The 17,145-nt window shown below is 40.3% G+C and overlaps 1 protein-coding gene across 2 annotated transcripts in view; it reads right to left on the reverse strand.

The window, feature by feature from the left end:
- The window catches only part of LOC124748395 (traB domain-containing protein), a 142,170-nt gene that overhangs the window by 80,355 nt on the left and 44,670 nt on the right, over positions 1-17,145 (reverse strand). Inside the window, exons 1-4 of one of the 2 annotated variants that reach the window (XM_047248961.1) lie at positions 15,321-15,338; positions 15,118-15,168; positions 13,375-13,598; positions 13,124-13,238 (exon numbers count right to left, since the gene is read on the reverse strand). In XM_047248961.1, the coding sequence (XP_047104917.1) occupies positions 13,124-13,238; positions 13,375-13,598; positions 15,118-15,163 (385 nt within the window). In that variant the 5' untranslated portion in view covers positions 15,164-15,168; positions 15,321-15,338. Of the gene's footprint in view, positions 1-13,123; positions 13,239-13,374; positions 13,599-15,117; positions 15,169-15,320; positions 15,339-17,145 lie in introns of those variants that run through there. The other variant, XM_047248960.1, reaches the window with a different exon arrangement.

Here is a 17,145-nt window from a genome sequence, read left to right on the forward strand (position 1 = left end):
CTAACAGTCACGCAATAAAGAGCATTGGAGACCATGTAAAAGTATTACACCATGTTAAGACAGGTAGCCTTATGAATTTGGTTGAGGAGATTGAAATATATGTACATAAAAGCAAATCACCACGAAATCTCTTCAATGAACAAACTGAGTTGCCAATGCAAACTTTCTTCAAAATTTCATTCACCTGCTTTCCAATTAAAATAAAGAAGAAAGAAAAACATAAAATGTCCACCATAGAAATATTTATATATGTACATCCATTCCAACCCATTTACTGTGCTCCCAATGTCTGCCATAATATGTTCACAGTTGTAATTATTATTTATGTGCATCTTGCCCTTATCATTTACTTTTGTTCCAATGTATACCATAATATTTACGTAATATCACTACACTAACACTTTATAACTGACTGCTTTATTTGTTTATCTTAATTTTAAGCAGTTATCTTTCAATGTAAATAATAATATAATAGAGGGAAACATTCCACGTGGGAAAAATATATCTAAAAACAAAGATGATGTGACTTACCAAACGAAAGCGCTGGCAGGTCGATAGACACACAAACAAACACAAACATACACACAAAATTCAAGCTTTCGCAACAAACTGTTGCCTCATCAGGAAAGAGGGAAGGAGAGGGAAAGACGAAAGGATGTGGGTTTTAAGGGAAAGGGTAAGGAGTCATTCCAATCCCGGGAGCGGAAAGACTTACCTTAGGGGGAAAAAAGGACGGGTATACACTCGCGCACACACACACATATCCATCCACACATATACAGACACAAGCAGACATATTTAAAGACAAAGAGTTTGGGCAGAGATGTCAGTCGAAGCGGAAGTGCAGAGGCAGGGCAGAGAAGTAATGTAACATTAGCAATTTGTAAATTTCTACTGTCACATACATGTACATAATGAAATAACCCTGAGAGTGGAAGTCTTTGGCATTGTTATGGTTGTATTATCACCATCTTTCTATACATACCTCCATGTGATGAAACCTCTTAGTGTGTGAGTGGTGCATTACATTATCTGCATATTTATACACAAAAAATTGCATTATACAGTTTTCACTGCTGCAAGATGATAAGCAGCCTGCACTGGAACATAACGGCAGAGATTCTTCATCGTAAGTAACCAAAACATCTTCCCTTTAATGATAATAATAATAATAACAATAATAATAATAATAATCCCCGTGGAGGCCTGGGAAAAGAGTAGGCCTCCGGTATGTTCTGCCAGTCGTAAAAGGCGACGAAAAGAACAAACCACTAATAGGGCTAACCCCACTTTTAGTGTGATTAGTTGGTTCAGGACACAAATAGAGGTGTTTTGCAGGACATGATTCCTGCAACCACCCTAGAAGGGAAACAAAGACAGAGGATGAGATGGTCAGATGAAGTTAACCGACACCTCATGTTCTGTTATTACCAGGCAACAAACTTAGGAACCAACACAACTGGATACAGATCACAAGTATACACAACATTTATTACCAGATACCCAGAATTAATATTTTTAACAGAACAAAGACTAGCTGATCAGATCTATTGTAATAATCAAAAATAACAGGATACCCCAGTCAGAATTAGAAAACATCAAACAACAAGTACAACAAATACTGGAACAAAATAATGTACAGTCAGAAGAAAAAAATACAGTAATGAACTCAAAACATCCCAGAGCAAACAAACCAAGAACAACACGCATCAATTAAACAATCAGAGGAAAACGAAATCTTAAGACAGCCACCAGAACAAGCACAAATAGAACACGAAGTGACACACATGTTAGATATAGAAGAAAAATTTCAGCTGACGTATATAGAATACAAAGACACATTAGACCATTCTTGCATAGACCACCAAATAACCCACAAATCGAAACAACAATAACAACTATCAACACAATCATACACAACAAAATAAATGAAAATACAACTATGGAAGAGTTACAATTACTGGTTTATATAGGAGCACTCATTACACTAAATATACACACTAGGCAGAGATCAGAACCAACCAACACACAGAAGAAACCCACAAAACCAGCATGGCAACACAGGCTACAGATCAGAATAGAAAAACTGAGAAAAGACATCGGACAGCTAACACAATTTATAAGAAATGAAATATCAGACAAAAAACGAAAAAGGTTAGATAAAATCTCACAACAAGAAGCAATAGAGCAATTAGATGAAAAGAAGCAAAAATTACAAGCATTGGCCAAACGACTTAGAAGATACAAAAAAAGTGAAAATAGAAGGAAACAAAACCAAACATTCAACACAAACCAAAAGAGATTTTACCAGACAATAGATAACACCCACATTAAAATAGACAATCCACCAAACATAACAGACATGGAACACTTCTGGAGCAACATATGGTCAAACACGGTACAACATAACAGACATGCACGGTGGATACAAGCAGAAACAGACACATACAAGATGATACCACAAATGCCTGAAGTGGTAATATTGCAACATGAAGTCACCCCAGCAATTAATTCTACGCACATTTGGAAAGCCCCTGGAAAAGATAAAATAGCAAATTTCTGGCTAAAGAAGTTCACCTAACACATTCACATCTAACTAAATTATTTAACAGTTACATTGCAGACCCATACACATTCCCTGATACACTTACACATGGAATAACCTATCTGAAACCTAAAGATCAACCAGACACAGCAAACCCAGCTAAATATCGCCCCATAACATGCCTACCAACAATATACAAAATATTAACTTCAGTCATTACACAGAAATTAATGACACATACAACACAGAACAAAATTATAAATGAAGAACAAAAAGGCTGCTGCAAAGGAGCACGAGAATGTAAAGAGCAACTGATAATAGATGCAGAAGTGACATATCAAGCTAAAACTAAACAAAGGTCGCTACACTATGCATACATTGATTACCAAAAAGCTTTTGATAGTATACCCCATTCATGGTTACTACAAGTATTGGAAATATACAAAGTAGATCCTAAATTGATACAGTTCCTAAACATAGCAATGAAAAATTGGAAAACCATACTTCATATCCAAACAAATTCAAATAATATCACATCACAGCCAATACAGATTAAGCGTGGAATATACCAAGGGGCCTCATTAAGTCCTTTCTGGTTCTGCCTTGCTCTGAACCCACTATCCAACATGCTAAACAATACAAATTATGGATACAATATTACTGCAACATACCAACACAAAATCACACATTTGCTATATAACTAAAACTACTGGCAGCACAAATCAACAACTCAACCAATTACTAAAGATAACAGAAGTATTCAGCAATGATATAAATATGGGTTTTGGAACAGTCAAATGTAAGAAAAATAGTATAGTCAAGGGAAAACACACTAAACAAGAAGATTACATATTGGATAACCACAGCGACTGCAGAGAAGCGATGGAAAAAACAGATGCCTATAAATTTCTAGGATACAGACAAAAAATAGGAATAGACAATACAAATATTAAAGAAGAACTAAAAGAAAAATATAGACAAAGGCTAACAAAAATACTGAAAACAGAATTGACAGCAAGAAACAAGACAAAAGCTATAAATACTTATGCTATACCAATATTGACCTACTCATTTGGAATAGTGAAATGGAGTAACACAGACCTAGAAGCACTCAATACACTTACACGATCACAATGCCACAAATATAGAGTACATCACATACATTCAGCAACAGAAAGATTCACATTAAGCAGAAAGGAAGGAGGAAGGGGATTTATCGACATAAAAAAACCTACATTATGGACAGGTAGACAATTTAAGAAAATTCTTTCTAGAACGAGCAGAAACTAGCAAAATACACAAAGCAATCACTCATATAAATACATCGGCTACACCACTGCAATTTCATAACCACTTCTACAACCCTCTAGATCACATAACATCAACAGATACGAAGAAAGTAAATTGGAAAAAGAAAACACTACAAGGCAAGCACCCGTATCATCTAACACAGCCGCACATCGATCAAGATGCATCCAACACATGGCTAACAAAAGGCAATATATACAGTGAGAGTGAAGAATTCATGATTGCAATAGATGTTACAGAAAGCATATTATTAAAGATCCCAATACCACAACAGATAAATGCAGACTTTGCAAACAACAAATAGAAACAGTAGATCACATAACAAGTGGATGTACAATACTAGCAAATACAGAATACCCCAGAAGACACGACAATGTAGCAAAAATAAGACATCAACAACAAGCCATACAACATAAACTAATAAAACAACATGTTCCCACATACAAGTATGCACCGCAAAATGTACTGGAAAATGATGAATACAAATTATACTGGAACAGAACCATTATAACAGATAAAACAACACCACATAACAAACCTGACATCATACTCACCAATAAAAAGAAGAAATCAACACAACTAATCGAAATATCCATACCCAATACAACAAATATACAGAAGAAAACAGGAGAAAAAATTGAAAAATACATCCAACTGGCTGAGGAAGTCAAGGACATGTGGCATCAGGATAAAGTTGACATTATACCTATTATACTATCAACTACAGGAGTCATACCACACAATATCCACCAGTACATCAACGTAATACAGCTACATCCAAACGTATATATACAACTACAGAAATCTGTAATTATTGATACACGTTCAATTACCCGATAGTTCCTAAATGCAATATAACATATACCGAACAGTTAAAAGGACGTCACGCTTGATCAAGGTCCGCGTCACTTTCCATTTTTGACCAGACATAACGTCTGAGAAGAGAAAGAAGAAATAATAATAATAATAATAATTTGTTTACATCACTTAAAATTGTTGTGAGGCACAAATACAGTTAAAAAGATGTTGTCTCACATCTTGTTTCGGTTGTAGGGCACCACCACCCTGAGGAAATTTCATCAGTTGGGGAAACAAAAGGCAAAATCTAATGTAATAGGTGAACCAGCCATCTGATGATGAGCCCCTCTGTTCGAAACTAGTAATGGCGCTGTTTAAATAAATAAATAAACAGCATTGTAAAAAGTGGTTGGTTGCTGTAATCTTCTGTGTAAGAGTCAACATATATTTTGTACACAGCAACAGGCTCAAAATGTCCGTTTCTGACAAAATAGCATTCATTTTTGAATGGTTTTCATACTAAAGCCTCCATATCACCAGAATACATACTGGCAGTATTTTTTCCTTTGGATGGCAGACTTGAGGGACACAAGATTATCAGTGACAGAGAGACCCAGGCAGAAGCCGCCCTGGCATGGAGCCAGTAGGCCACATGACTCCAGGACCCAACCCAACCGCTGACACATCATACGTTCCAGCAGCTTACAAAGAACGTTGGTGAGGCTGATGGGCCAATAGCTATCCATATGGAGTGGGTTTTTGCTGGGTTTGAGCACTGGTATGATGGTGCTCTCCCACCAGTGTGATGGAAAGATGCCACTGCACTAGATCTGGTTGAAGATCATGAGGAGATGTCACTTGTAGTCAGACGAAGAGTGTCGGTTAGCCCGTCAGCGAGAGAGCACCATGAGTTCCTGCTGCTAATAAGGCAAGTACACCGTTTGTTTATTACATATCTTTATGAGTTTTAAACAAGAGTATTTCAGAAATGGATAGGCACTGTGATTGCTGTGTACAGATGCAAGCTGAGTTGGTGACCCTTCACTCACAGCAACAGGCAGTGTTGGCTTCCATCAGACAGCTTGAGGCTGTTGCCAAGGGGCATCACTGTGGGGGGTCGGATGCAGGGATGCGAGAGGTGTCGAGCATTACCCATGTGTCCCCCGATTGATCCACTGCTGTGTCTGCCCCGGGTACTGCCTGCACTGAGGTTGACCCCTCACCCGTGGCCGTGTGGGAGATCATTCCGAAGTCTGGCAGGCAGCGAAAGACTTTTCATGGGTCCGATCGTAGGGCCTCCCCGGTTTGGTTGATGAACAGGTTTTGGGCATTCGAGCATTATCTGTGACTGACGAAGTCTATGAGACAGATGCAGTTGTCCACCCTGTTCCAGAGGAAGCTTCTCAGCCCGCAAGGTCTGGGCATTCACAAAGGGTGGGTTTGCTGGTAGTTGGGAGCTCCAACATTAGGTGCGTAATGGAGCCCCTTAGGAACATGGCTGCCAAGGAGGGGAAGGAAGCCAGTGTGGACTTCGTGCGCATACGGGGGGGAAGACATTCTGGATATGGAAAGGGTGCTTTTGGATGCCATGAAGAGTACAGGGTGCAGCCAACTGCAGGTGATTGCCCATGTCGGTACCAATGACATGTGTCACTTTGGATCAGAGTTCTTCTCTGGTTTCGGGCGGCTAGTGGAAATGGTAAAGACTGCCAGTCTTGCTTCCGAGATTAAGGTGGAGCTCACCATTTGCAGCATCGTCGACAGAACCGACTGTGGTCCTTTGGGTCTGAATCTGAGGCTCAGGCGGTTGTGTGACCGTGTAGGCTGCAGATTCCTTGACTTGCACCATCGGGTGGTGGGTTTCCCGATTCGCTTTCACTAAATGCAGGATGTGGCTACATGGGTAGCGAGGGCTGTGTGGAAGGGACTGGACGGTTTTTTAGAGTTAGAGGGTCTCAGCAAACCACAGAAAGGGCATCCGTCTAAAAGGGGGCAGGTAAAGCACAGTAAAGTAGTTGTAGAAACGATCGGTATTGTAGTTGTAAATTGTTGTAGCTGTGTTGGGAAAGAACCAAAGCTCCAAGCTCTAATTGAAAGCACTGAAGCTCAAATAGTTATAGGAACAGAAAGCCGGCTAAAGCCGGAAATGAGTTCACCTGAAATTTTTTCAAACGATCTAACAGTTTCCAGAATGAGATTTTCACTCTGCAGCGGAGTGTGCGCTGATATGAAACTTCCTGGCAGATTAAAACTGTGTGCCCGACCAAGACTCGAACTCGGGACTTTTGCCTTTCGTGGGCAAGTGTTCTACCGACTGAGCTACCGAAGCACGACTCACGCCCGGTACTCACAGCTTTACTTCTGCCAGTACCTCGTCTCCTACCTTCCAAATACGGAGCGACATTTATTTTGGATAAACATCGGGTGCAGGCCCCAAAGACCACACTCATACAATGTGGCAAGGATATGATGTTTGAATGGTAGACTCGAGGGACACAAGATTATCAGTGGTAGAGCGACCCTGGCGGAAGCCACCCTGACATGAAACCAGTAGGCCATGTGACTACAGTACCCAACCCAACCGATGACATATCATACATTCCAGCAGCTTACAAAGAACGTTGGTGAGGCTGATGGGCCGATAGCTATCCACATCAAGTGGGTTTTTACTGGGTTTGAGCTCCGGAATGATGGTGCTCTCCCACCATTGCGATAGAAAGACGCCATTGCACCGGATAGTGTTGAAGATGACGAGATGTCACTTGTAGTCAGGTGAGAGATGCTTAATAATCTGGCTGTGGATTCAATCAGGCCCAGGAGCTGTGTCGGGGCAATGTGCAAGGGCACTGAGGAGCTCCCACTCTGTAAGTGGGGCGTTATAGGATTCACTGTGGCGTGTAGTGAACGAGAGGATGTTCCCTTCCAGCCGCAGTCTGAGAGTGCAAAAGGCTGGGGGTAATTGTCTGATGCAGAGGCTCAAGCAAAGTGCTCGGCAATCGCATTTGTATCGGTAGATAACACGCCATTTACGGTAACATCAGGAACACCTGTTGGGGTCTGGTACCTGAGAAGGCGTTTGATCATTGCCCAGACTTGGGAAGGTGACGTATGGCACCCGATGGTTGAGACATATCTCTCCCAGCCCTCCTGCTTCCGTTGTTTGATAAATTAGCAAATGCATGCATGGAGCCATTAAAGGCTATGATGTGCTCCAGGTAAGGGTGCAGCTTATGCCGCTGTAGAGCTCGCCGACGCTCCTTAATTGCTACGGCAACTTCTGGCGACCACCAAGGGACTGTCTTTCGCCGGGGGCACCCTTAAGAATGAGGGATCACATTTTCCACCATAGAAACAATCGCTGTAGTTACCTGCTCAACCACCACATTGATGTTACCATGTGCAGGAGATTCAATGGTGACAGCAGAGGTGAAAGTTTCCCATCCGACTTGTTTAAAGCCCACCTGGGCAGGCACCTGTGGGCTTGACACCAGGGCAGTGACAGGAAGATGGGGAAGTGGTCACTACCACACAGGGAATCATGTGTTCTCCAGTGGATAGATGGAAAAAAGACCAGGACTGCAAACCGAGCCATCAATGGCCAAATACGTGCTATGTGCCACACTGAAATGTGTGGCAGCCCCAGTATTTAAAAGGCAGAGGTCGAGTTGTGACAGTAAATTTTTGACATCTCTGCCTCGGCCAGTAAGAACTGTACCACTTCACAAGGGGTTATGAGTGTTAACATCTCCCAAAAGTGGGAAAGGTCTAGGGTCTTGATCAATAAGTGCAGCCAATGCATTCAGCGGTAGTACACCATCTGGAGGAAGATGTACATTGCAGACAGTTATTTCCTGCATCGTCCTTGTCCTGACAGCCACAGCTTCAAGAGGGGTTTGAAGGGGCACATGTTTACTGCATACTGAGTTCAGGACATAGACGCAAACTCCACCTAACACTCAATTATAGTTGCTACAGGTTCCTGTAGTATCCCTTATAGCCGCGGAGGACAGGGTTCCACATTGCTGAAAAACACGTTTCCTGGAGGGCAATGCAAAAAGCAGGTGTGAAGCTTAATAGTTGCCGTAGCTCAGCCAGGTGGTGGAAAAAAACACAGCAATTGCACTGGAGGATGACGTTATCATGAGGGTGGGAAGGCATGAAGCGTGCAAGGAAGCAGGTTATGCCTCAGGGTCACCTACTGCCTCCAACTGAGTATTTCTAGCCATTTCTATGGTGGATGAGGCATCAGTGAGATCCAGGTCCACAGGGGACGCTAATATCTCTACTGCATCCTCAGATGCAGAATTGATAGGGAGTGGTGGTGTTGGGGCCAGCAGAGGGTCCTGTTTCTTAGCAGACTTCTTCTTAGTTTGCTTGCTCTCTTGCTTCTCTTTAGGGGCTTGCTGGGAATATTTCTCTGAAGCAGCTTCAGGCATGAAGCAAGACAGTGAAGCTCTTCGTCCAGCAGCTTTTGGCTCCTTGAGCCAACTGGCAAGTGTCCACCATGGCATTAGTAGAGACCTTGGAAGAGGGGGCCCCCAAGGGACCCTTTCCGCACAACAGGAGCAGGAGGAGGCTGTTGCTTCTCCGGTAGGGGGGAGGGAACCAATGTCCCCTGCATTTTGGGGGAGGGGGGAGTGGGGAATTGCTCCTGAAGTAGGTGCTTTGGGAGCATCGGAGGAAGATTTGCCCCCTACCACCAATGGGGTGGATGTATTCTGGTGGCCCAGAGGGGCCACTATTCGTAGCATAGAGTGAGGAACCACTGGCACTTGGGACGGCGATGGTGATGGTGATATAGCTGAAGCATATGCCGACATCAACTGAATGGGGTGTAATCTTTCGAATTTACGTATAGCCTCTGTATAAGTCAACCGGTCCAGGGTCTTGTATTCCATAATTTTCCGCTCCTTTTGGAAAACTGGGCAGTCGGGCGAGCAAGGGGAGTGTGTTCTCCACAGTTGATGCGAGTGGGAGGTGGCGCACATGCAGTAACTGGGTGCAGTGGACATCTGCAGTCTCTACATGTGGTGCTGGAAGTGCAGTGGGAAGATATGTGCCCGAACTTGCAGCGCTTAAAGCACCACATTGGGGGAGGGATTATAGTTTAACGTCACAGCGGTAAACCATCACCTTGACCTTTTCAGGCAATGAATAACCTCAAAGGCCAAGATGAAGGCATCGGTAGCAAACCTGTTGTCTTTAGGTCCCTGTAAATGCACCGGATGAAATGAACACACCGTCATTCTAAATTGGCACGGAGCTCATCGTCAGACTGCAAGAGGAGGTCACTATGGAAAATAATCCCCTGGACCATGTTGAAGTTTTTATGGGGAGTGGGGATGCTGTCTGAATCAACAATGCGCCGTTTCACATCTTGGACAGCGCTGTCACTCCTCCAAACATATCCTCAAGGCATTCAACGAAAAACTGAAGCTTTGTCGGTAGAAAAGAGTCCCCGTCGGTTCTGCTACAGATTAAAAACCGAGGCGAATATGGCTCTCTCCATTCTGTAGCTCTACATTCCTCACATGGCGTAGGGAGGGAGGGAAACGATTTAGGGTCATACCTATCAACATTGTATTCTATCTTGTCCTTCTTAGAGCTTGCTGGTGCCATACAGTCAACAGCAAGAGATGACTTAGTCTGCTTCATTGTGGGTCATCCGCCCTGATGCCACCCACTCCAACCAGGGGCTCTCCCCACGGGTGCCACCCAGCGACAGCAAAGGCCAACTGGCATGATGGCCATCGCCGGGAGTCCTGATGCCCCAGGAAGACAGGCAGTATGTGGGCGGTTTACAGCTCAGGCATCAGCAGTGCGATCCACGTGTTGTCAGGGGGCTACCACCAAATGGGTACATGAAGGCCCCATCACAACAGACTGGCTACTGTGCTAGATATTGGGTGCAGAGAAATCCAATATTGTCATGAAGGCGAAAGAGGACAGGAGACAATGGATGATGACATACCCCGGAAAGTGTCCTCACCCAAATAGTTGAATCGCAGGTGGAGATGCAAAGCCACGACAAGAGATTCAGGAGATCGAATCTAAGGCCAATCGTGCTCCATGTAAGGCATCCTTCCTCACATGGCCCGCACTTCTGTAGAAATTGGTAAGTGACAGGTCAAACCATAGAATGGGACCTGAACTCATAGGGCCAAAAAGTGTGAGACTCCTTTTAGTCGCCTCTTACGACAGGCAGGAATACCTCAGGCCTATTCTAACACCCGGACCCGCAGGGGGGTTACAGAAGTGGTCAAAATATGTATGGTGAATTATTTAATCGACAAGAACTGGATTTCACAGGAACCACTGACAGCAGTCTGATATCACAATGTGATTTGTAATCTGTTTCTGCAGAAGAGGGTTCTGGAAGTTAACATCACATTTTACATGATGATCTTACAGCCTCTCTCCTCTTCCTGCACTTTTCAACTGAAGTAATACTGATTGCACACTTTTACTTGGCCCCTTAGCGGAGGATTCTGGGAGCAGAAGGTTGCTATCAGCTCATAGTCCACTGGCTACTGAGACAAGCCAAGTTTCCTTTTCCCAGAGCAGCCAACTCATAGCTTAGAAAAGAAATGAACATGTAATGGACTGATGCATTGCAGAAGTGACGCAGAAGTTTGCTCATTTTTGTAAATAATATTAGCAATCACTATACACAACAACGCACACAGAACAACACTATGTTCACAATGGCTACTTATTGTAATGGCACACAACACTGTTACACAGCTATGGTTGGCAACGAGCGTAAACATATTGGAGCACCATGAATACAGTCACCTTCCACCAATCAGAGGGGCCCAGTCAAAATGTGCAAGCAGTGTATAAACTGGCTATTCATTAGAGGACCTGAAGATGATGAACTACTTATTTGCTGAAAAACTATATAGTTTCCACAACAGCATACAACATTATACCCGAGAGCCTTTCAAACAGTTATTACATGAGGAAACCCTGTAATAGTGCCTTTTCTGGTTGTTGCAAAACAATTTGTTGGACTAAGTCATTTATCTTCTATCCAGTAACATTTTTTTCCTTCCTTCTTTGAAAGAAGACTGGTCGAACTATTTTAAAATTGTTTTAATCCCCTCCTTGTGAGTATTTATTACAGTCAATAATTTGTATTTATAACCACATGATTTCACTAAACACTTCATGTCATTGTGTACATTAAAAACAATAGCATTTATATCTCGAAAAGGATAGTTGCTACTCACCATATAGTAGAGATGCTGAGTTGCAGATAGGCACAACAAAAAGACTGTCAGAAGTGAGCTTTCAGCCAACAAGGCCTTTGTTGAAAATACACACACACACACACACACATACACACACACACACACACACACACACACACACACCTGACCACAATCTGTGGCAGCTGAAGCCAGAGTGCCTTCTGACTAACTGACTGCCAGAAGGCAGTTTGGCATCAGCTGGCTGCCAGTGTGTGTGGGCATCAGCTGGCTGCCAGTGTGTGTGTGTGTGTGTGTGTGTGTGTGTGTGTGTGTGTTTTGTTGTCTATTTTCAACATAGACCTTGTTGGCTGAAAGCTCACTTTTGACAGCCTTTTTGTTGTTTCTATAACTCCGACTCAGCATCTCCACTATGTGGTGAGTAGCAACTATCCGTTTCATAATACTGTTACATTCCATCCTGGATTTTCCACTGTTTAATTTAATATTAATATCTGTTACAGCTACGTACAATTTAATTATGATGTTTGGACAAAGAAGAAAAACAATTTGAAGAAATTTTGTATAGTTGCATGTATTTAAGCATAAAAACAAGAAAAAGAAAAGAAAATCAATATTACATTTGTCTTTAAGAACAATTACCTTCACTTTCAAAGATGGTACAGCAAGCAATTTAACAATCTCTAAAAGAAAAGAAAAGCAATGTTACATTTGTCTTTAAGAACAATTACCTTCACTTTCAAAGATGGTACAGCAAGCAATTTAACAATCTCTAGATGGTACAGCAGGCAATTTAACAATCTCAGTATAAGTAGAAGCAGAATTTGAATTGTGCCAACTTCATAAATATTTTAAGGCACAAAAACTACTTTTAAAGCACTGGGAAAGCTTTGCAAACATGTGAACACCCTTCCAGAACAGTGAGATACTGCCCCACTATGATTCACAATTGGAGGTGTGTACACACGTGTCAACTTTATACACTTTTAAAACTGTAAATGCAGAAGATTCTGCACATCTGATACTTACTTTTATTTGTCAGTTACTTCTGTGCGTAAATGGTTGCAGATGGATTCTGGCATCACAATTACAGAGAACATTTAGATCACCACCCCCAGTTTTAAAGAAGAAAGACGAAAAGCATTTAATCTAGGGTGAGTGTATTAATTTATGAAGGGAAAAAAAGAATAAGAGTAATTTTTGGAAAGTGTTTTCCACAGTAATAATAAAGTCCTGCATACTGCGGAAAAGAATATCTTACCAAAATTTATATTTTTAGCTTCTTCTAAAATAGTCTTCTCATCCAACTGTAAAATATTGACACGTGCTCTACATAATTCCACTAGAACGATGTGGGGCTGCACAGCTCTTATTATCTACAGTATAAACAAATCCTTATTAGCCAAAAATTAAAACAAATTAACAGTGAAATGTGTAACTGTAACATATTCTGATAATTATGACAAGGACAGAAAAAAAGAGAGATTGAATTTCACAGAAGATATAGTTTACCTTCGAGACATCTTCCTGACTTTCCACACTGAAGTGTGCAGTGCCAATCAGATATACTTTGGCGCCAGCAGGTGTTGTCAATAATGTTACTGTATCAGGCAGATTTTTGTCAATGGACGTGTCATATGCTGATAGAGATGTTGGAAGTATTGGTATTTTCTTAGTGTCCAAATCAGAATCATTGTCTTCTATATCTGATTCCAGCCCAGATGCTACACTCTCTTCTGCAAATGATTATCAAAAATTAGCTTGTCATCATTTTAAGGTAAGAAAGACAGCTGCAGTAGTCATATATAGTAGACAAAATTCGCCCGAGTACATTAAAGAGGCTGTAAAATAATCATCTGAGCAGCTTCCAAACAAAGATGGATGAAATTCTAAAAAAACAAGAGCCCACTGTTCATGCAAATACATTACTTCTTTTTGAGCTTATTACTGTCTCTCTTTGGTTTAAAATCTTATTGACAGAAAGTTAAACTTCAGCACGTTAATCATCACTTACAACAATTACTTTTAATAAAATTCTTGGTGTTAATATAACAAAATAATTTCATGTAATTATAATGCTACATTTCTCTGTAACTCTCAAGACTATTATTCAACTGGCCAAACTCTACGAACCATTGAAATACCAACATTACCCTCATACTTCATTTTGTAATCAATCTAACAAAATGAAAGTATATGATTTTTTGTCAAATTTGTGTACATAAAGACAAATGGTGACAATACTCATAATGAAAACCAAAACACCATCCATTTTCTCTATTTATCATCACTGAAATACTTACCAAAGAATAGATAACATTTCCCATTCTCAGCTCATTCACGTTATGAATAATCCGAAACTGTATATGGATGGGAGCAGGTAATCTTATAGTTTTCTTTTACTTGGTGAACTGTGTGCTACAATCATTTTGGCTCTACAATGCATACTGAAATGATTCACTTCTGGGGAACGAGACCTACTGAATCAATGTGCTAGATTAGGGCACAAAATGAATCTCTGGCTTTCACAGCCATTCTATCTACCTCAGAACATCTGGAAGGGCAACATAAAGTCTCACTCTGCTGCTGCCAACCCCTCCCCCTCCTCCTCCTCCACCCCCAACTTTCTTCCAAAGTCCATGATTATGTTCCTTCGAATCATTTTGCAGAATAACAGATAGTCAGAGAAAGGCTTATGTACAGCTTAAGATCTGTTCCAGAAGAAACACATTCACTTTGTGGCAAAGTATCCACTGCAAATGACATTCATGATGATTTACTGTCGCATCTAGGTCATCCCATGTATCAAATGCACCAAGATAAGTAATATATTCTTGACAAGTACAGTCAAATAACATGCTGTGTATTCCAAAGGCCAATCTGGTCTTGAAAGCAAACATACCAAGAAGAAGTGCTACAAGGATATGTGGTAATGAATTCTTGCTATATGCTTGGACACATGGGGTACAGAGAAAGTTGATATGCAGCAGAAATAAAAATACTACACTATTCTTAAGCTGGTTCCAGTTTACCTGAAACTATTTTTGGAAATGTTGGATATTCTTAAACAAAAGGTTGTGACAGAAATACACCAACTAACTGTACAGACAGCCTTTTTTATTTTTTGTTTAAAAAACAACTTCATTAATACATTACTTTCACACAGTTTTCTGAAATTTACAATAGACTTTTAATACCATACAGGGTGAAAACTACATTCAGTACATAAATTAATACTTTAATTACACTTTTTACCCTTGATATGAAATTTTGCTCTTCTCTTTTTAAGCACCAGTGGCATCTTTGCTGGATTAAAGAGAAAAGTGAGCTCGCCACTACATTCAGTAAAACGTATGCAGGTATCCCAGTTAAGCCATGGAAGCCTTACAACTTCTAAACAGCTTACATCTATCTCACAGCCATGAGCTTGTATTTCTGCGTGGTTTGCCTACACTCACCCAACTATTATGTTTGGAAGCTTCACCACAAGGTAATATTTAAACATTATGTAGATTAGGTCAAACTTTTACATACGAGAAAGAGAGAGAGAGAGAGAGAGAGAGAGAGAGAGAGAGAGAGAGAGTTCTAATTATGTTACTGGATTACTTCTGAATTGATACTGAATAACCTAGACAATATCTATTTCTTTTCAAGAGTATGAACCAAAAGTTTCTGTCATATCAGAATCCTTTCATTATCTTAGCCAGTGTCTTTCTAAGGCCGATGTAGGCCTATGTTCTTGACCAATCTCTCACTTTTCACTCCTTCGAAATTTAATTTTTCTTCGGTATTCTCTAATTATATAGAATTTTGCAGGTCAAAACCTTATTCAGAAATTAATGAAAACATGCTGACTGCTACCACAAATTGGTTAATGGAAAAAAATTTAGGTGACATAGGTTCTAGGAAATTTCTGCACAGTTTAGATTAACCCTCGCAATACAAAGGGTGGGGGGAGTACTTTAGGTACACATTTTGAAAATACTGAAATCTAATTCGTTTTTTATATTTTAAAACTCTTAAAAAATAATGTTTTTAATGACTTCTTCTACCAGAGACCAGAAATTTTTCAGTTAAACTTAACACAAGAAGTGAAGTATTAGTAGTAGATGTCACTTTTTCCAGTGATGTCATATACAATATTTTCAGCTTTAGGGCTTTACTTACATGCTAATATTTCTTTAAAAAGTATGCCGAGAGTTAAAATTAACAAAAATTAATGAAACTTGTATTTAAAATTTTTTGTGGTTGCCATAGAACAGTTCATAGTACATGTTACTGAAAGTACTGTGATACTACTGAGAGTGTGCTAAATGATACTTTTAGTTTTTGTGCCCTACTTTCGCATCTGTAACTCTTTGATACTTGAAAATTCAAATCTATAGGGTCCTTTCTGTTGACCTAGAATTGCGCAGTGTGGCAAGCAGCAAGGTTTCACAGTACAAGTACAGGAAAAAATCAAAAAATTCTTAATTTGTTATTAGATCACACAATACATATATTTTTTTGTCATTTTTAGCTGCCTGTCTGGCTGTTTGTCTTATAAGACTTCTTTTTCTTTCAAGTAGATTGGTGTATCAAGTTCAAATTTATGTCATGTACTAAACTCTATGGCCCCTTGGCAGAGTAAAAAATTTAAGGTTATAAGTCAATGCAATCAAAAGATTCAGTCATTTACGTCACATATTTTGGCACTTGCAAACTCACTCATCAAAACCCATAAGGTACTTCTCACTGACGCCGAATCATGAAATTCGGCCAGAAGCAATGCTACTCAGTACAAATAAAGTAAAAAAAAAATCTGATACTCGTTAAATTGTTATTATATCAAATAAAAATATCTTTCTGCCATTTAAATTTTAGCAGTAACACTACACAAACAGATGTTTGGATATTGCTTTAAGCAGTTCTACGACTTACTGGAGCTATTTCAGTTACTTAAGTTTGTGCCTTTTCCTGTAAGTCTTAAGGTTTAACAGAAGACAGACAGGCAGAATATTTTCTCCAGACAATTTATATGAAAGTGAAAGGCATAGAATATCAAAACTCAGCAGCAGGAATAAATAATTATGATGTACTACAAAATACATCAGAACGATTTTCTAATTCTACATCCCGCACTTCTTTTATTCTTGTTAGTCCATTCTATTATATGAAAATATACATCGTGTTGCAACATTTTAGCCTTCCTAATATGTAAACCAGAGTCTTGGTGCAGTTTCAATAGATCCTTCATAGATCTGCATATCTAGTTACACATACTTTTTGTAAACGGCAACTTGA

Source organism: Schistocerca piceifrons, chromosome 1 (assembly GCF_021461385.2).
Source record: "Schistocerca piceifrons isolate TAMUIC-IGC-003096 chromosome 1, iqSchPice1.1, whole genome shotgun sequence".
Classification (NCBI taxonomy): domain Eukaryota; kingdom Metazoa; phylum Arthropoda; class Insecta; order Orthoptera; family Acrididae; genus Schistocerca; species Schistocerca piceifrons.